The sequence below is a fragment of the Drosophila bipectinata genome, chromosome 3R, assembly GCF_030179905.1.
Source record: "Drosophila bipectinata strain 14024-0381.07 chromosome 3R, DbipHiC1v2, whole genome shotgun sequence".
NCBI classification, from domain to species: domain Eukaryota; kingdom Metazoa; phylum Arthropoda; class Insecta; order Diptera; family Drosophilidae; genus Drosophila; species Drosophila bipectinata.
Genome location: NC_091739.1, coordinates 11,301,826 through 11,320,549, shown reverse-complemented (window position 1 = coordinate 11,320,549; position 18,724 = coordinate 11,301,826). Strand labels below are relative to the sequence as shown.

Genomic DNA, 18,724 nt, shown 5'->3' with positions numbered 1-18,724 from the left:
CGACGGCAGCAGCCCGCGATTTCAGTCGCTACGTGAGACCCGCTGTAATCGCATCGGAACAGCGCGCGAGCCGAGTCGAAATCGCGTGAAAAGCGAACGCACTGAAAAGAAAGAAATATTAAACACTAATTGATTGCGAGCCAAATCAAATCGGTATAAGGCTCCTGAATAAGGCGGAATAATACTGCAGTCGCCAATTCAGCAAGAGTAGCAAGTAGAAAGTGTAAGTGATTTTGGCAGACTGCCAAGAGACTGACATTATCAGCTAAAAAGTGCAGTGGGCAGCCAATTGGGCGGACTCGACCGGGAGAGATCAATCGAACCGATCACATGCAAATGAAGTGATAAACGATCGCTTCGAAATTGAAATAACAGGCGAACAGCTGCCCAACGGAGGTGGATATGCATATGTGTGTTCCGACAGAAATGGCAGAGGAGGGGCTGCGAGGAGGAGGCGGTAGCCCCCAGTAGCCGGAGACCTAGAGCCAGTCCCGACTTGAGGCGCGATTGCTCGTCTGCCTGCTGCGGTTGTGTGTGCCGCCGTGTGTTATTTATACAAAATATATTCAATTTCATTTAGCTGTCGCTGCTGCTGACGGTGCGGCAGCAATTTCAATATTCAAATGATCGCTGAACCTCAGACTGAGAGTCCCCAGTCCCCGGACCTCACGATTTTTCTGAGCGCCTGCATTCAGTCCGTAGCCCCAGCAAATTATGACAAATGTGCGAAAAAACAAAAGGCAATATTCAAATAATAAGAAAAATAATGCTACTGTTTGTTTTCATTTCTGATCAGTGATCGTTGATCGTCGATCGCCTGACCCAATTGAGCGTAGACATATTGGGAGAAAACGGCAGCCAACAGTTGCTTCTATATAGTTGCATATAGCTCGATATGATGTCAGCATTGCGAACGGCATTGAGAAGTCCCAGATTGGCTTTTTAGGAGATCTCCGACAGAAACAGGTTAGGGCACCAGGGGTCACGATGGGGCAAGTAGGCCAGACGGCTGCCTGTCCAGGAGCTGGTGTGCGGAGGCGTATACGCAATGTGAGCCACTTTTTAGTTATTCGCCTCTGCTGCGAACCATAAAAATCACATTCAAGCTCAAATCGAGGGGCCAAGCTCTGAATTTCAAGTAGCCACTCCCCTGGGCCGTAATTATAGGAAAGATTGGAAACTGCCAAGATTTTCAAGTTCGCTACGGCAAAGTTCAGTGACGCACATCCATCTATCTGGGAGAAGTGGAAAATTAACGGGCCAGAAACCAGAACAATGTGAAGGTTACTCAATTTACAAGGCAGCAGATAAAACGTCCACAAATATATGGCAAACAAAAATAACAAAAAGCAGAATGATACTACACACGAAAATACATTATGGCAGAATAAACGAAGGCGTTCGCACACCTACGCCACTACGCCAGATGGGACGGCCACAGTGGCGCCGAAAAGTTGGCCAACAGGTGCTGACAACGATAGACTGGGCGATGGAAGGCCCACGGACTGACCACTGTGCCCAGAGTCTGGGGGGCACTTCAATATCTCCATTACAGGCCTCCTAAGGTAGACGAGGCGCCTTTGTTGTTATTTTTTCTAAACCTCTAGCTGCTAGATTCTAGATCTCCCAGTTGATTTCTCGCGACCTTGCGAACTATTTATAAGCATTTCGTGTATTTTGTTTTCTATTCGAGAGCGCCTCGGTTATGAATCATTTTGATGGCAATCGGTTTATGATTTGACTTTCGCTTGGCGGGGAAAACGAAAGCCCAAAATCCGAAATATCCTCGGCGATTGAGTTTTTGAACGCGTTCAATGTCACCGCAGCCTCCCTGACCCTGAAGAACGTTGACAGAGTGCCGCGACACTGTCGACAGTGTATCTCGCGGATACGCACATTTGTATCTTTGCAACGCTGTCCGACGTGCGTGCCGCTGCTCCAAGTAATGGCAAAATCATGACGCTGTACTCTGGTCGGCAAATGCAACTTCAAAGGCTGCAATTGAGTTTGCAGCTGCAACGGTTTTAATTGATTTATAAGGCAAGTCGTGTTGTGATTGAAAGCCTCAGCAGCAATTTGACAAAAAAAAAACTTATCTGGCGACTCAAGTGGGGGAGCAGGAATAGCAGAAATCGGGGGATAAATTGGAGAAATAAATAAAAACCAAAAATGCCGCGTGCTTTGGACCTGTCAAATTTGGTAGAACGATTTTGACCGGTTTGTCCAAAGGGGGCCCCAAAACCAGTCAAAATTGAGCAATTTCCAGTCACATCGCCAAGTCGCCGTCGAATCGCAGATACAAATACCGAGTGTATAGCCTTTTGTGCCAATCCGCTATCTTTTGTGTGGTTGGCGCGGAAAAAGTAGCGCAGAAAAATGTCAAAGTTAATTAAGCGTTGAAGCGCAAACTAATTGCTGAGTAGCAGGCGGCATGGGGTCAGATAAAGCCCAAAATAATTGACTTTAGCTTTAGCTTGGGAAACAATAACGTATCCGACGGATACAAAGACCCAGCACGCGTTGGCTGAACACGAAAATTACAATCGACGATTGAATTGAACCCATTTTCAGTTTTTGAATAGGCAGCTGCCGATATCGGTTCACATGATTTATATGAACATTACTTGTATATAATATTATTCTATCCGCTTGCTCAGACAAATGGGTCAGCAGTTGATTAATTTAAACGATAAAATTGTGGTTTGGATATTCATATTTCAGTTTAATTGTCGATTATGACATGACGAATAGAAAGCAATTTTCAAATCTTTGAGCAAAGTTTTCTCGGATGCATCAGAGCTTTCCCTGATCTCATGCATTTATTTGACAAACATTACCTTTCACCAGCAGCATCCGACTCCCACACATTCCGCAATCAACTGCGTCCAGTTGCACTTGTCATGTCTCAAGCACTTTCCACCTCCGAAGCCCACACCAAGTGGCTCTAGACATTCCTCGGAAAGAGTCGCCCACGCAACGCTTGAACTTGACTCTAGCGCGGATCACGCCCATATTTCAACTTTGTGTGAGGCGAGCGGAAGTCAACGTCAGCATTAGATGATTTCATGCGAATATTATCGCCATTAGATGTAATCTTGGGAGGGCAGAGGCGGTGTACCCCGTCTCCCTGGTATTGCGCAGTCGCCTCTGACCCAAATCGAATCTCAAGGGGCCTCGAGTGCCTCTCTAGTGTGTTTGAGGCCTAACCAGGCCAAAACCTATCGCATAACGGCAGAACGTAACCCAAGATGGAGCAGTAATGGAAGCCAGCTAAATGCTTGTTGTGGGGTCTGTGGCCAATCGTATATAGATAGATATAGAAGTACAAACAGATCCGACGGCTGAGAAGAGAGCGTGCGAAACGCGTGGAAACAGCACGTTAATGCGCCATATGTCCGGTTTATCAGCTCCCAGCCAGCTTGTGACGAAACTATAAAATGTGTACTCGGGCTTTCCGAGCATTTTGCTCAGAATGTGTGATCTTTGGGCATTAACCTGGACGTAGCCATCAGACCCCCATTCCCGCCGCCCCTGTTAATTGCGTAATTTGTTTAGCATTTCTGTAGCTTCATCGCATCTTTGGGATATTTTGAGGTTTGCTTTCCGCTGGCAGATCTCTGCAAAGTGTGAAAAAGACGGAAATGTGCTTTAAATACCTACATCTTTATCTTTGGCTAGACCTAGCGGAGATAGTACCTGATGAACTTAAGGTTCGAGTTGGAGTACCCACTCCACCACTTCTACGGGCAATGACTCAAAGTGTAAGACAAGACATTTTGGCGTGTGATTATCTCATCAAGTTGTTCGAGCCCGCCGCGGGCCACATGTATGTACGTAATACGTATCTCCCAGATACAAGTGTATGTGCATGTCCATGCATCCGATAGATACAAACCAGCTGCATCGGCATCGGCATTTGCAAGTGCCAACATGCGCCACATCAATCCGCAGCCGGCTCCGCAGCCGAAGCACGTTAAGTGTTTGATTTAATGACAATGCCCGGTGGCGCCTTTCTGTGGGGTGCAACCCACAATTTATAGATACATGGCTGCATATAGATACATACACAGTCATGCCTCATGTCGATCGTGTGCGCCTGCGCATGTCCAAGTAGATTATATCAACTTTCCCAAGCCATAGCCTGGGATCAATCAGCCCTATCCGGATTATTCATGGCAGTTGATGATTTATTTTATCGGTTTTCTAAATTTAAGTCTTACGATCCCTCGACTACTCCCCACCAGCTACCCAGTGTTTTCTTTGTTTCTTCTATTTTTAAAGCACATTTGTTTTATACACATTTTTATTCGTTTGACGTCACAAATTGCCAAATTTTTCTCAATCTTGTTTTTTTCGCGCTGTTTATCTTTACCTTTACAATTTCCAAGGCGGTCAAGGTGGAGGAACTGAAATGCCATAAATATTTCTCTAGTTTCCGTGCGAAAACAATCGTATTATCCAAATTTGTAGCCAGCCGCAAACAATGGGAGGAAAGGAAACGGCATTGCAGTCCTTCATGCTTCAAACTTAGTCTGCAGTCTTGTAAACAAAAATTCAATAAAATCATCCAACTTTATACTCATAGAATCGTTTTATCTTTTTTTCCAGAGAATACCCCTAAAGCTTCCAAAATGCCAAAGCCCTTGGTCAACTCCTGCTGCCTGTGTCAGTCCACCCGGAATGGCTCCGTCATATCCGGCATCCTGGCGATAGTCCTGTCGATCATCACCATTGTGGTGATCTTCACGACCCGCGTGCATTTCAAGACGATCATCTTCGACAGCATCTCGAACGACGTCGTCAAGATAATCCTTGTGATCAACCTCTGCATGACCATTCTGATATCGCTCCTCATGATCGCTGGCGTTCTCAAGGTAAGCTTTCCTGTATATCCTCTGGGTGAGATCACTAACAACCCAAGTACTTTCAGCGCAACCACTATCTGATGGTGCCTTGGGTCGTTTTGGGCCTAATGATTGCCATTGGCCTCCTGATCTCCGTCATCTACACCGCAGTCGTCTTCTTCATCGACGGCTACGTGCTGACGGGGGTTCTCTGGCTGATCTTCGGCTTAATTTGTTGCGGTAAGTGCACTTCCCCACCACAAGTGAGAATGGGGGGCAGCTGTGACTTCTCCTTAAGTGGTTTTTAGCACCGGAAGGCGGTTTATGCGAGTCTCTTTTTCTTTATTGACGCATTTATCATGCGTTGATGGGCCATTCCGCCAAGTCGAAGTAAGCGGCGCCCCGGGAAAGGGTCTGGCAGGGGATTAGCGGGTGGAGCAACAAACGAGGCGCGAACTGTCTGACTTTGGTAATTTTTACGACTGCCATGGGGGGACAGAAGATTACTTTAATGCGAATATCGTGAGCCTTATAGGCTATAGGCATATAAGATTAAATAAGTAATGAAAACTATTGGTTAAAAAATTAAATTTCGGTTCTTAGAAACGATTATGAGGATATTATCGTTTTACTACAACTTTTATATCAATAAATATAATTTATTTATATTTATAATTCTGAATTCTTATCCGATTCTTAATCGGAGTACCTTAAATGAATTGTGGATCGATTCTCCATCAATCTGCATCAAAATCCAGAAACAAAATATTTTTTATATTTTTTGTCAAATTTTCTGGGCAGACCCCTTCCAAAATGGGGGAAATGCATGAGAGGTCAATATGGCCCACGCCGAAAGCCATATCTCTGCCAATATTCATTAGATTCTTAAGCGGAGTACATTAAATGAATTGTGGATCGATTCTCCATCAATCTGCATCAAAATCCAGGAACAAAATATTTTTTCGATTTTTTGTCAAATTTTCTGGGCAGACCCCTTCCAAAATGGGGGAAATGCATGAGAGGTCAATATGGCCCACGCCGAAAGCCATATCTCTGCCAATATTCATTAGATTCTTAAGCGGAGTACATTAAATGAATTGTGGATCGATTCTCCATCAATCTGCATCAAAATCCAGGAACAAAATATTTTTTACATTTTTTGTCACATTTTCTGAGACCCCTTCCAAAATGGGGGAAATGCATGAGAGGTCAATATGGCCCACTCCGAAAGCCATATCTCTGAGCGGAATACCTTAAATGAATTGTGAATCGATTCTCCATCGATCTGCACCAAAATACAGGAACACAATATTTAAAAAATTCTGTTGCATACTTTTGAGCTTATTCTATTTTGATTTCGGTGAGAGTGCATTCTTTAATATAACTTTCAAAAGTCGTATATATTCATTCATTTTTCAACATATTTTTCTTGTTTTAAACTTTTGCAGCTGTCCTCACCTACTGCTGGTGCGTGGTCTACAGCGAGTATGCCAATCTGTCCGAGGAGAACGAACGTGGACGATACAACAAGCAGCCTTACCGCCGCTAGAATCCTGGAAGTCCTTTAAAGTTTAAGCCCCAGGCTCATCACCATTTGCATTCTAGACGCAAACACCATCTCACATTTTATCATCTAGCTGCTTATGTTTGTATTTAGTGCCTATGTCTAACTAATAATTGTAATTTAATTAATGGAGGCGTGCCTGCCCTTCGCTCACATCGAATTTACGCAGCCCGCGGCAGTAAGTGCAATGGAATTATGTATTTAACATTTAAATAAAACTTTAATCCGGATATTTTGAGAATTTTTGTTGTAATTTGTACGTAATACTTATAACTGAGAATGAGAAAAAACTTAAATAGATTAACACGTGAAAAATAATAAATAAAGTGTTTTACTTATCAGCGCATAGAGAGCCGGGGATCAGGTGTGTTTGTTGTTTTTTTATTTCAAAATAGAGTTATCTTTAGGTATATAGTTATAATCAATTCTCTCAAAGTCTATCAAAATTGTAAATTAACTAAAAATACGGCTGTGTAGTGGGGCGTTTCGTGTTGTTGCTGTTCTTGATGTTGCTGAGGATTTAGCTAAGTGGGCGTGTTCCATGTAACTACACAAGTATCTATAAATTACATTTACAGTTCGCCGTGCGCGTATTTGGGCTTCAACTCTTCGATACGCTTAATGAAGTCACCCTTTTCCAGACAACCGTCACAGCTTTCGTCCCAATCGTTGAGAATCTTCTTAAGGTCGCGCACCTTCAACTTTTTCAGGTCCACGTTGTTCAGATCGATTTGCTTTTCTGAAAGTGAATGTATTAGTAAGTCTAATAAATGGTTTGGAGTGGAATTTTTTACCGTAGCGCAAATCACAGATCTGAGCATCCTTCTTTTTCAGCTTCTCGCAAATTTTCTCCGCTGGCATGGACCAGCTAAGTGGTTTGCTCAACTCGTTCAGGATACCTGTAGCTGACTCCTCCAGTCCGCCGAGGTAATAGCACTACGTGGAAGAACGCATACGTGTATCGTTTTACAAATACGCAGGGGAGGGGGGCGTTTGCCGGTTACTTACGAATCTGTGTTCCTTGTTCTTTTGGCCAGAGCAGAACTTCTTGAAAGCCGTCTCTATTTTGCGGTAGTCCTTTTTCGTGGCATCGTCCAGAGAATCCCCGAAACGTCTTACGGTCTTGACGCACACTGTGGAAGAAATCAGCCGGTAAAAATCTGTCCCCAACAGAATCACTTACGTGGCCCAACCAACCTTCGCAGTCCTCCTCTTTCAGCGCCTGTGTCGTTTGCAAGGCTCCTGCTAGGAAGCAGACTAATACCACCAGATTTGCTGTCTTCATCTCTTCGTTGTTCGACCGTGTTTAGGTTGTCTCTGATTTATTTAATTTGTTTTAAGGTGATTTAGCGACGTGCCAAGCTGCCTCCTAGGGATGGAAAAGCAATGTGGTTTTTAAATTTTTTATATCGATGATATTGTTTGCTGTGACTATCGACTTTTAGAACACTAAACATTTATGAAGTTTAGATCATGGAAATAGTTGAAACTAACAAGTTTTTCAATTAAATTCATATAAATTTTTTTTCGTATTCTACCTAATGATTTTATCTTAGCAACGTCATTTTAAAATACGAAGATGAAAAATACCCTACCCATTCAAATTAATCGTTATCGGGGCGCCACGTTTGAAAACTCTCCCCAAAGAGAACAACCTGTTTACACAATTCTCTTTAGAATCCACAAACAGGTGTGGGGGATCACTCAGCTGGGCTCTTCGTTTCCCCCAAAAATATTCTTGATTACTTTTGAATAGCGCGCGTTAGCAGACGGACGAAAATGAACATATATGTACGTATATAAGAATTCGCACAAATATGCGGCCGAGCGAACTTTACCCGTGACGTTTTCGATTCGTAAACCCTCTTCGCGTTCCTTTAAAATAGCCGCGTTTTTGTTGGAGCTCGCACAGTATTTTCCAAGGCGGCCAAGTGCTAGAAACTCCGCTAGTAATTGCGGTTGTGTAACCGTTAGTAACTGCCATATCAAAGGAATTGACGTCGTTGGCACACACCCGGAAATAATTATCAATTACACACTCTCCTAAAAATAAACCAAAAATCAAAACAGAGCACAAAAGATGCCCGATGTAAAGTTCCTGTCCGTGCTGCCAACCACCGCGAGTGCTTCGAACCGGGTGACGAAAGTGTCCATTAGCGGCACCTTGCTCCAGAATCCCCAGCAGTGAGTATCCCCAAGCGCCAGAGCCCTACGAAAATCGATTAAAGGGCCTCCCAGCTATAAAAAGTGGAGCAATTTCCTTGTTGCGTGCAGCAACAAATTCTAAAAAAAAAATGCTGTCCTCTTGGGTATGTGACCCGGTTAGAAGAAATTCTCACGAGCCGATTGAGGAACGATTTATGGCAAACATATGAAACATGCAAATGGGCTATTTAAATTTCGACAATCTTGGCTAGTTTCTGGGATTCTTTATTTAGAAATTCCAAAGAAAATTATTAATTTATGATCTGCAAAGGCGATAAGGTGAAGCTTTTAAACAATAAAACAGCAATTAACACATGGGCATGAATAATTCTCAAATAAAATTTTAACACCTTTAGACTTTGTAAGGAAATAAACAAGGATATGTCCCATCTCGTGACCATAATCTAGTTAAAAACTGTGTTGAGATATAACCTTCAAAACTTGGTAAATGATATATTTTTATTGTTATAGAAAGTGCTTAAACTTAACGAGTTTCTAATAAATAAATAAAATTCAATAAATAAAATATTATTAAAATTAATAATATTACTCAACTAACTAAAAAAGGTAAAACAAAAATATTTTTTTTATAAAGGAACAATTTGAGTTCAAATGTGCCGGACCATTATGGGTTAAGCTTGATTTGAATGACTTTACTGTATCAATTCCAGAATCTATGACATCACCAAACAAAAATTAAATAAGACACGCGCTGAAGATGCCGGCCGAAGAAACAAAAACAAAGGTCGAAAGAATAATAATGGTCAAAGTGAAATCAAAAGCAAAGAAATCAACAAAATAAATGGTTGTGGCAAGGTGGGGAGATTGGCAATCAGATTTTTATTGGCTAAATGATGTCAGTTTACAAGAAGGGAGAATCCGGGTTGTAGATTTCCCACCATGTTTCCTACAATATTTTTTCAAAGAAGACCTTCCTTTCGTTATCTCTTCAGCGAATTGATAACCTTCATTGATAGCTTCTGATATGTGTCACCAGAAATACACTTGTATTTGCACTTGTATGCTTGTAAAACACTAGCTAAATATTAAGCAATTAAAGGGGATGACTCACGTTTCTTAAACTAGAAAATCCTGGAAATCGGGGAAATTTGACTTCATTGGTATTACATTACAAGAGATTCAAGATAGATAAGCTTAACAATAAGCTTTATGATAATAATGTTACACCCTAAAACTCTGACTAATTTGCATCTATTTGTGAAATTCCTAACGAGCGGACATCAAACATTCTTTGAATGCTTGGCACGATTTCTCACCAATATCAAACATTTGGGAGCTCCGGTCCATTATTCACATTGTGACTTCCACAAAAAAATGACTAAGCGAGGTCTCGTGCTGATTTAAAGTTTTAACAATTATTCAGCGACGTCACTAAAATATGAGCAGTATTATTTGTAGCAATATTTCATGAATTAATTGTCGACAAGTGACTGTTTAGTCGCTAAACTGAAGTGAATTATGTTAATGCCGTAATTAAGTCATTACCATCTGGTTGAGATAGCTTTCAGGGGCGTTGGAAGATAACTTTTCTTGGGGGAAACGTCAGGCTTAGATTATTTGATAAATTAATTTTCAACAAGTTCCTATTTGAGAAGTGATATAAAGGTTGAAGCTCTCAACTAAACCATTAACATGTAGGTGTTACACAAACTTTAAGCTTTGCTAAGTAAGCCTTCCCTCTTCCACAGATTCTCGGTGAACTTTGTCAACAGCCCGGATTGCACGGACAACATTACATACCACTTCAAGGTGGTGATTCCCACCAAGACGATAATCGAGAACTACAAGCGAAATGGCGAGTGGAGCAGCTTGCACCAAGAACAGCACCTGGACATCTTTAATGGTACAGGAGATAGTGCTAAGAATCCAACATTGACACAGAGCATCACCCTTATTATGAACGAGATTGACCAGGCTCTCCAACTTTCATCCACAGAGACTACGTTTAGCCTTGAGTTTGCCTTCAACTACGATGATTCCAAAATGCTGGTCTACCATGGCAGGGACGCGGGCTTCAATTTCATTACCCAGTACGAAACCCTCTTCTCACTGTCCGACATCCAAGCGGTGCAGGTGTGGGGCGATGTGCAGAAGGTCAGCCAGTTCGGTCTGACCTACGACTGATAGGGAGGTAGCCCACTATCCCCAGGTAGCCGCTCATTCCGCTTATTTGAATGCATCTTCCATCTGAGTTCGGTGGCGGTCCACTCGTAGACCTATGTAATAATGCACGGCCTTACTTTTCGCACTATTTATCGACTTAATTTGTTGGGTTTGGCACCGCATTAGCATTTTGTTTGCCTCATTTTCCGCTCTTTATCCTTAAAGGCTTTGAATCCCGCCACTACATCCCAAGTAGAACTAAAAATTCGTCACAATTAAATAGGCTTTTGAGCCTCTTAGAAAAAGGACCCCTAAAACCCTTCTCAGTTATATCATTAAGTATTTTGTGATGTTATTGCATCCGTTACATGAATTCCCGCTTGTAGTTTTAGCATTTGTTCTTTGTTAAATGTTATTGGGCCAAAGAAGTTCTTGTATCATACACGTTGAATGTCTCTGCTTGCTGAAGTCTTCCACTTAAATTTGGACTATGTAGTTTTAAGCTCCTCTGCGTAATGCTCTCACAAATCACGCCAAGTATTATTTATTACCAAGAATTAAATGCCTAAACACAAAAAATTCATTGGAATTGGTTTTTCTTTATGCTTACAAAAATGGATTCGGAAACAGAATAGGCGAACGCTTTCATTTGTTTTCCAACGCTTGCCAGCTATTGATTAAAATATGAGCTGTTTCGAAAATCTTTCAGAACTCGTGCCGGCCTCTGGATTAACCTTCCGAATTTCCCTCTTTCAGTGGGTCGAGTCTAACCAAAAATAATCACGTAAACATTTGGGCCTGTCTGCCCCACATCTGCTTAATAGCCGATCCGAACGGACGGCTCCTGTGTGCATTACCAAATAAAATGAAACATTCATAACATATTCTGCCATAAATTCTACATTTTATTTATTTTCGCATGGAATCATTGTTTTCACCCAAAAAGGTATTCACCATCGAAATGCTTACAACTTTGATGTAAAATAGATATACATACATTTATTTACAACTGTCCTAAATGTAAAATCGAATTGCGCACACAATCTTGAGATAATTCTTAAAATTAACAGCGGGAATATCGCTCTGCTGGTTTCACTAACTGAGAACCGAAACAAACAAAAACGAATTAAGCTAAAATTTGTATAAAATACGTGCAAAAACACGAGTAAAATCCATAAAAAATAATATTGCACAAAAGATGAGTAAAGGTAAACCAAGTGTTAAGTAAACATAATAAGGAACCAGCAGGTAGACTAGCACACGAGGTAAGGAAAGAAGTCTATTTTTCAATCTTACAGACTATTGGGTTGGCTGGTGCGGTGGAGTTTTGAAACGTAGGGAATCCCAGCTGCACAAAGTTAGCCAACGACGCGTTGATATTGGAATCGGGCGCCTGCGTTATAGTTATGGTATTTCCGGCCAAGTCCTGGGTAGTCACCACATGCATTATCTGCGCCTGCTGCGGTTGCGCTTGCGCATGTTGCTGCTGTTGAGGGGCTTGTTGCTGCTGGTGAGGAACACGCTGCTTCATTTCATAAATATCCTGGAATTAGGGGAGGTTAGTGTCACTGTTAGCTATACCTATGTAGACTTCATTACCTTGTTGGGTCCCTGTGGGTTGCTTCGAACTTGGGAAGACACAAGGGCAGGCGCAGCTGGTGGAACCGGGGCAGAAGTAATGCTCTCCTCACGCGGTCTTTTCCCCGTGTGCATTTCACGATGCTTCTCATAATGCATTTTGTTGGAAAAGTTCTTGTTGCAGATATCGCAGCTATGCAGGGTCTCACTTACGGGCTGGGTGTGGATTCTATAGGAAGAAATGATAGTAAGAGTAAAAATTATAAAATAATCTTTAAAAGATTAGTATGAGTACTCACCTCTTATGCTTGTTAAGGTTGTCCTTACGGGAGAATGGCTTCCGACAGACCTCACAGGTGTACATTTTCTGGCCAGAATGGGAGACCAGGTGACGGGATAAATGTTCCTTGCGGCTGAATGCCTTGTCGCAACCCTCCTCCGAGCACTTGAAAGGTCGCAGGCCCGCGTGAAGCTTTACGTGTTGGGTGAGATGCTCTTTCTTCTTAAACTCGCGATTGCAGGTGGGACAGGTGAGTCCTTGCGAAAGAGTAGCCTGCTGACTATCTTGTTGTGGTAATGGCAGAATTTGCTGCTGGGGACGCGCAGCCTTAGCCTTTTGATCAGGGGATTCCTGGTTTTCAGGAGGCTTGCGTATAACCTTCTTGTGCTGCGATGCCATTGGCGGTGGCTGTGCTTTGTTAAGCGCGGGAATTGAGACAGGAATGGGTTGTGGGTTATGTGCTGGAGCTGGTACCGCCGATGGTGCTGCCATTGGCTGCTTCATTTGCGGCTTGGGTGTGGATTGGGAGGAGATTCGACTGATGGTTAAGTTTTGCTTATTAATTACTGGCAATTTAGGCGGAGCTGAGGCTGGAGCTGATACCGGTGCTGGCGCCGGAGCTGCGACCGCAGACTGCTTTGTTACTTTGGTGATAGTAGTGTTCGAGGATAGCCGCTGTAAGGCAGAGTTGGATGAGATCGAATTCTGGGTGGCAGTTGTGGCTGCTGGTAGGGGCTGTTTAACGTGTTGCATCTGTTTAACTTGAGTCACTAATCTCTTTGGGTCTGGAGCTGATCCACCGACGGGTTGTGCTGTTGGCAAAGCGGAAGAGGAGATCACCTTTGTCTTAGGTGCCGTGACAGGCCTCTGTCTAGGTGAGGGTGTCTTAAATACAGGTGCTTCTTTACTACTCGTTGGAGTGGTTGGAGTAGATGCTGAGCTCACATTGCGGATCACCAACTGGGGATTCGCAGAGGCGGACTGGGGAGATCGGATAATTTGCTGAGATGTTACCTGGGCCGTGTGAGGTGGTAGTTGCTGCTGCTGCTGCTGGGGAATTATTTGTTGATTCTGAATTGGCAGCGGTTGCGCGGCCTGTGGAGTAATGTACTGGTTTTGAGCGACTGTTGCCTGCGTACCCCCCAATGTTTGCGGCGTTAGCTGCAATGTAGCCGGTATGGAAGTGGGTGTCAGCTGCATTATCGGCTGTCCATCAGCGGTGGCCAACTGTGGCTGCAGCTTCATCTGCACTTGATAGGTGGTCGGTAATACCATGTTCTTTGTGTCAATGTGCGCTACAATCTGCTGATCCGAGTTTTCGTCTCGAATAGTGATGGGCAGGAAGCATTTGTTGGGCGAGAGAAGGTTGGGTGTCGTTTGAGGAGTTGTAAAGCAACTGGAGAGTAGAGCAGCAGCGTTGATCTGCGTAGGGACTGGAGCGTTCAATGCCCCAGAAACTCCTACACCGCCGCCTCCTGGCATCAACTGCAATTGAATCTGTGGCTGGGTCGACCCAAACTGATTTAGTTGCGTGGAAAATTGCGGAGTTGCCGGCGAGGAGATTACGAAGTTGAGCTTCGGCTTTTTTGAGTCGCTGGGTCCGCCAGTATCATCGGTCGTGGTAGTTAATTGGCTGTTTAGTTGACTGGTTAGTTGCTGGAGCTGTTGCTGCAGCTGTAGTTGCTGTATTTGCTGCAGGAGCGGCTGAAGTTGATCACCCAGTTGCGGTTGCAATTGCAACTGCGGACTGGGGAGCGTGGTGGTAGTGTTTGTCACGGTCTGCAGCGGAGGCGGGGGCGGCTGTTGGTTTCTGACGGCAGCGTTGGCGTCCTTCTTTCCCAGCGGAGTTATTTTAATATCCGGCTTGAGGCGTATAAACTCCTCTAGGACCCTAAGAGGATAGTCTGGATGTGAAATCATAGCAAACATGGAAGATGCGTCACTTACGTCTGCTTATCGCTCTTGACGGGTTCGGTTGGCGGCTGCAAAGGCTGCTGCTGTTGGATTCCGTTGTCCAATGTTATGGTGTACTGTTGCTGAGGCTGCACACTCACAGCTTGCATAATGCTGTTGAGAAGGTTTCTTGACTGCTGGGCCGTTGCGGTGGTCGTAGAGGCAGCTGGAGATGCTTGGACAACGCCGAGGCTTTTTCCAGAGTCGTCAATTGGATCTCTAATGTACAACTTTTCACTGGTTGCCGCCGGCCTCATGGTGAGGCACTTGCTCAGCATGTTTTGAGAATTTCGGCAAGTGGCTCTGAACCCGTCCATCTGCTCCAGCGTCTGGATACATTGACTGCAGACGCCTTTCGGGAGGCGGTCTTTCTCTTCCACCTGCAAGAACGGAGGGTTAGCCGCCACAGTAACTTAACAGGGTAACGAGATCCACTTACCTGCAGCGAGAGGACCTCAAAGATCTTCTGGTTGAGGTTCTTCGCGCGTCCCTCAGGCGAAAAGATATGTGTCTTTTGGTTGGCGCTGTCCGTGCAGAGGCGACACAACTCATAGTAATCGATGCAGCGCACGCTGGCGCCGCCACTTGCCATTTTCCCGCTTAAGCTTTTATTTACCAATTTTAGTGGTTTGTTTTTATTGTATTTGTTGTTTTTCCGTCTGCAGAACGACGCTTAGCTACTAGAGATGATACTTTGCCGATAACAGAAGGCTGTCGATTACCAACCCCAGACGCAAAAAAAAGGTGTTTTTCGTACATGCTTGAACGGTCACATATCCGCCATTTGCATTTTGAGAAGAAGAAGAAATCTGACAGGAAAAAGTCTACGAAATTATTTTCTGCCAGTCGAACTATTTCAACGTGTGATATTTTTGCAAAATGGGTTCCCGAAATGAGTGCCGCATCTACGTTGGAAACTTGCCGCCAGATATTCGTACTAAGGACATCCAGGATCTGTTTCACAAGTTTGGAAAAGTGACTTTCGTAGATCTGAAGAATCGGCGTGGGCCGCCATTTGCCTTTGTTGAGTTCGAAGATGCGCGGTGAGTAAGCGAATACATACAGAATTGAAAGGGCTTCCTAACTGAAACATTGTTTTGTGCCCACCCTTCGGCGGATTTTGGGCTTCTTTTTTTTGGCTAATACAGCGATGCAGATGACGCGGTTAAGGCCCGTGATGGCTATGACTACGACGGGTACCGCCTACGCGTCGAGTTCCCGAGGGGCGGTGGTCCCGGCAGCTACCGCGGCAATCGTAATGACCGCAGCCGCGATGGTGGTCGAATGGGTGGCCGTGGACCTCCGGCCAAGCGTTCGCAGTACCGTGTCATGGTCACTGGTCTCCCGGGCTCTGGTTCCTGGCAGGATCTGAAGGATCATATGCGTGAGGCAGGCGATGTGTGCTTCGCGGACACATACAAGGATGGCTCCGGTGTGGTAGAGTTCCTGCGCCATGAGGACATGAAGTATGCCATCAAGAAGCTTGACGATTCTCGATTCCGTTCCCATGAGGTATGTAAATTAGTTCCATTGCCTATTCGGGTATATTATAATGCTGATTTATACTGAGAGTTGTTCATTTGCATATTAAATGTCTGTAAAATCGCCGTAATTTATGCCCGCGGAATACATTTTCACAAGTCTGTGTCACGACAATGCAAAGTCGTGTATATGGGCTGTGTTAGATGAAATATAACTTAGGTTTCTTATTAAATTATCTTATTTTCTCCACAGGGCGAGGTTGCCTACATTCGGGTGCGAGAGGACAGTGGCGACAACGACCGCAGTGGTGGCGGTGGAGGAGGAAGTGGTGGTGGTGGTGGCGGAAGCGGCGGCGGCGGTGGTGGAGGAGGCCGCGATTACCGCGACAGGTACGCTAAACATTAAAACCTAATTTCATAAAATACCGATCAATACTGTATTTCTTTCAGGTCTCGCTCGCGCTCCTTTTCTTCGCGGCCGCGTCGTAGGGGAACACCCACATATTCGCCAGTGCGGCGTCAATCCTATTCCAGGTCTCGCTCACGCTCTAATTACTAAACACTACCAAACATTATCCATTAATATATAAAATATTTTTTACGAGCAGGCACCGTTAGGAAAAGCAAGATAAATTAAGAATGCCCATTCAATGTTTGTTCAAGTCCCAAACTACATTGTAAATTGACAAGCAAGCTATCAGCCAATCAAGTCCATCATTCAAGTTTCAAGCTCATGTCAAGGCCCATTAAAGTCTGTAACAACTTGCTTTTCCACCAGAGTCACAGATCTAAAGATGCAGAGGTGTTATCTTAAAAAGCATCTTAGCTGGCATTAATATTTGACGAAAAAAATAGTTTTTTTTAATCAAAAATGTTAACCAGGGAACAGTCATTTTGCCACGAAGCATTCCCTGTTTTGCGTTTAGATTATTTTTAACCTTTGCCTGCCTCTGCATCATGCAAAATTAATTTACGAGCTCATTTTTTGGGTCCATTCACCACCAAGCATAATTTATTAGATTTTACCTTAACGAGAAAACAACAAACATCGATACAGAATAAATATGTTTATAATGAAAGAAAAAAAAAAAATAAGAAACTGAACGAACACAAATTGAATTGTCAAAGAAATTTATAAGCTAACTATTAATACTTTAATTTTTATTTTCTTCTCTTCCCCATTTTGCGCGTTTATGTTTGGAGAGTGGATGAGGAGGATTGATAATGGAGGATGTGGATGAGGATTTATGGAGGATGTGGAGGAGGATAAGGAAAAGGATATTTTGATGTTGATTTTGGATGGAATTTAGAGGAGGCAGGATGTGTCTATAGATCTTTATAAATATGAGTATATTTTAAAGATATCAGGAATGGATTTGGATTTGGATTTTGGAATTAGGATTTTTCTGTGCCCTTCGCTAGGACAACGTGGGATGCAGTATCCTATGGCTAACTCGCGTCTCCGAGGAGGAGGATAAGGAGACGGAGAATTTTCATTTTGTGCTGCACGCTTGTGGATATTGTGTCTATCCTTTGGTCATATCATGGTATGGGTAAAACACATTTTTGGATGAGGTGGAGAAGGAACACACAATTTGGCTTGGACAGGCTCTGCCGGACTTCCCGCCTCGCCTCTCTTCTCTTCTCTTCGACGGGATTGGGATTCTATTGGAAATGCTCACATGCGTTGTTCTGGCCTTCTTCGGATCGCTCCCACAGACACTCGCAATCACACTCACACAGGGAATCCGCGTATTTCGAGGCCTTTGCGCCCCAGTCGTTGTCATAAACAGGATTTGCTGTACATCATCCAACGTTGCTAGCAGCCAACGCTGGATAGTGGATAGTGGTCCTTGGTCTGCTCCGCCTCCCTCTTTCTTGCCTCCTAGCGGTATGTTCGATGTTCGACTCTATTTTAACATATTTTATTTTGCGTTTTAGTTTTATTATTTACTTAAAATATTCTTACCAAGCTCTTTCGTCTCCATTCGTGTTGTTACCTTCGGAACGTTACGAAAACGTAATGTGGGTTTCATTTAATTTTATTTTTCTTGTTTTTCACGTTTTGAACAGAAAAAACATTGAAAATTAAGTTCCGCTTAAGTGGCCCACGTCCTTTTCATTTGCATGAAGTTTCTTTTTCCCGATCTAATGTAACAATCCGCAAAGAACATAAATTCTTTTTAAATGGAGTTCTATTCTACATATTTAAGTTTTCTAATATAAATCTTGATAAAAATCATGAACATATAAATAAACCGATTTTAAATACAACTAATTTGTTTTGTCTAAATGGGATTTTAGGGGTTGACTTCATTTTTGTAGTTTATGGACAAGGCTTAAAAAAATTTTAAAAAAGCGTGGAAAGGCTTTCATAAATTCCATTTCTTTTACAGATAAAAAAAACAATTATTTTAATGCGGGGCGGGGCACAGAATGAATGACTACATGGGATCCGAAAAAAACTAACTTATAAAGATTTAAAAAAGGTTTCTACATTTAAAAAAATGATAGTGTTTTTCATAAAAATCATATTCATTTCTGAAGGATGTATAGAGTAGTACTTTATAATTTAATTTTTATTACCAAAAATTTAAAGTAAAAGTTCTTCAAGTTTTAAAGGACTGACGATTATTTACATCGGAGTGACCAGAAAAGATGGTTATGATATAATTATAAAATTACCATTTTTGTA

The 18,724-nt window shown here is 43.1% G+C and overlaps 5 protein-coding genes across 8 annotated transcripts; 3 read left to right on the top strand and 2 right to left on the bottom strand.

Moving 5' to 3' along the window:
- The first annotated feature begins 4 nt into the window (after positions 1–4).
- LOC108129802 (uncharacterized) lies at positions 5–6,640 on the top strand. The gene is made up of 4 exons (XM_017248046.3): positions 5–223; positions 4,609–4,874; positions 4,931–5,084; positions 6,293–6,640. Exons 2-4 carry the CDS (start codon positions 4,632–4,634, stop codon positions 6,391–6,393), a joined length of 498 nt encoding a protein of 165 aa, XP_017103535.1. The 5' UTR covers positions 5–223; positions 4,609–4,631; the 3' UTR covers positions 6,394–6,640.
- A 133-nt stretch (positions 6,641–6,773) lies between these two features.
- Positions 6,774–7,806, bottom strand: Manf (mesencephalic astrocyte-derived neurotrophic factor). Its single transcript, XM_017248044.2, has 4 exons — positions 7,606–7,806; positions 7,417–7,541; positions 7,203–7,344; positions 6,774–7,147 (listed from the first exon to the last, which is right to left on the bottom strand). The coding sequence occupies exons 1-4, from the start codon at positions 7,691–7,693 to the stop codon at positions 6,981–6,983; spliced, it is 522 nt and encodes a 173-aa protein (XP_017103533.1). The 5' UTR covers positions 7,694–7,806; the 3' UTR covers positions 6,774–6,980.
- A 340-nt stretch (positions 7,807–8,146) lies between these two features.
- LOC108129746 (uncharacterized) lies at positions 8,147–11,633 on the top strand. Of its 3 annotated transcripts, XM_017247971.3 has the most exons (4): positions 8,156–8,592; positions 10,323–10,477; positions 10,571–10,783; positions 11,447–11,633. In XM_017247971.3, the coding sequence occupies exons 1-3, from the start codon at positions 8,489–8,491 to the stop codon at positions 10,756–10,758; spliced, it is 447 nt and encodes a 148-aa protein (XP_017103460.2). In that variant the 5' UTR covers positions 8,156–8,488; the 3' UTR covers positions 10,759–10,783; positions 11,447–11,633. The 3 variants fall into 3 exon arrangements, with proteins under 3 accessions (XP_017103459.2, XP_070137908.1, XP_017103460.2); XM_017247970.3 differs by having other exon boundaries at positions 8,147–8,592; positions 10,323–10,783; positions 11,494–11,633; XM_070281807.1 differs by having other exon boundaries at positions 8,149–8,592; positions 10,323–10,783.
- Positions 11,620–15,275, bottom strand: pad (poils au dos). Its single transcript, XM_017247966.3, has 5 exons — positions 14,988–15,275; positions 14,543–14,928; positions 12,615–14,486; positions 12,337–12,544; positions 11,620–12,280 (listed from the first exon to the last, which is right to left on the bottom strand). Exons 1-5 carry the CDS (start codon positions 15,138–15,140, stop codon positions 12,017–12,019), a joined length of 2,883 nt encoding a protein of 960 aa, XP_017103455.2. The 5' UTR covers positions 15,141–15,275; the 3' UTR covers positions 11,620–12,016.
- A 54-nt stretch (positions 15,276–15,329) lies between these two features.
- Positions 15,330–17,179, top strand: SF2 (splicing factor 2). Of its 2 annotated transcripts, XM_070281806.1 has the most exons (5): positions 15,330–15,591; positions 15,697–16,060; positions 16,283–16,419; positions 16,480–16,563; positions 16,638–17,179. In XM_070281806.1, exons 1-5 carry the CDS (start codon positions 15,428–15,430, stop codon positions 16,645–16,647), a joined length of 759 nt encoding a protein of 252 aa, XP_070137907.1. In that variant the 5' UTR covers positions 15,330–15,427; the 3' UTR covers positions 16,648–17,179. The 2 variants fall into 2 exon arrangements, with proteins under 2 accessions (XP_070137907.1, XP_017103456.1); XM_017247967.3 differs by having other exon boundaries at positions 16,480–17,179.
- Positions 17,180–18,724: the final 1,545 nt, after the last annotated feature.

What these genes read in the sequence shown, in the direction of transcription:
- Manf (XM_017248044.2), bottom strand. Translation starts at nt 7,693, where the DNA reads ATGAAGACAGCAAATCTGGTGGTATTAGTCTGCTTCCTAGCAGGAGCC. An exon ending in GAAAGAGGAGGACTGCGAAG is followed by an intron (nt 7,542 to 7,605) that starts GTTGGTTGGGCC and finishes TTTCTTCCACAG; the next exon opens with TGTGCGTCAAGACCGTAAGA. An exon ending in GATCTGTGATTTGCGCTACG is followed by an intron (nt 7,148 to 7,202) that starts GTAAAAAATTCC and finishes ATTCACTTTCAG; the next exon opens with AAAAGCAAATCGATCTGAAC.
- SF2 (XM_017247967.3), top strand. Translation starts at nt 15,428, where the DNA reads ATGGGTTCCCGAAATGAGTGCCGCATCTACGTTGGAAACTTGCCGCCA. An exon ending in GTTGAGTTCGAAGATGCGCG is followed by an intron (nt 15,592 to 15,696) that starts GTGAGTAAGCGA and finishes TGGCTAATACAG; the next exon opens with CGATGCAGATGACGCGGTTA. An exon ending in GGCCGCGATTACCGCGACAG is followed by an intron (nt 16,420 to 16,479) that starts GTACGCTAAACA and finishes TATTTCTTTCAG; the next exon opens with GTCTCGCTCGCGCTCCTTTT.
- LOC108129802 (XM_017248046.3), top strand. Translation starts at nt 4,632, where the DNA reads ATGCCAAAGCCCTTGGTCAACTCCTGCTGCCTGTGTCAGTCCACCCGG. An exon ending in TGATCGCTGGCGTTCTCAAG is followed by an intron (nt 4,875 to 4,930) that starts GTAAGCTTTCCT and finishes AAGTACTTTCAG; the next exon opens with CGCAACCACTATCTGATGGT. An exon ending in CTTCGGCTTAATTTGTTGCG is followed by an intron (nt 5,085 to 6,292) that starts GTAAGTGCACTT and finishes AAACTTTTGCAG; the next exon opens with CTGTCCTCACCTACTGCTGG.
- pad (XM_017247966.3), bottom strand. Translation starts at nt 15,140, where the DNA reads ATGGCAAGTGGCGGCGCCAGCGTGCGCTGCATCGATTACTATGAGTTG. An exon ending in TTGAGGTCCTCTCGCTGCAG is followed by an intron (nt 14,929 to 14,987) that starts GTAAGTGGATCT and finishes CCGTTCTTGCAG; the next exon opens with GTGGAAGAGAAAGACCGCCT. An exon ending in ACCCACAGGGACCCAACAAG is followed by an intron (nt 12,281 to 12,336) that starts GTAATGAAGTCT and finishes CCCTAATTCCAG; the next exon opens with GATATTTATGAAATGAAGCA.
- LOC108129746 (XM_017247970.3), top strand. Translation starts at nt 8,489, where the DNA reads ATGCCCGATGTAAAGTTCCTGTCCGTGCTGCCAACCACCGCGAGTGCT. An exon ending in TTGCTCCAGAATCCCCAGCA is followed by an intron (nt 8,593 to 10,322) that starts GTGAGTATCCCC and finishes CCTCTTCCACAG; the next exon opens with ATTCTCGGTGAACTTTGTCA.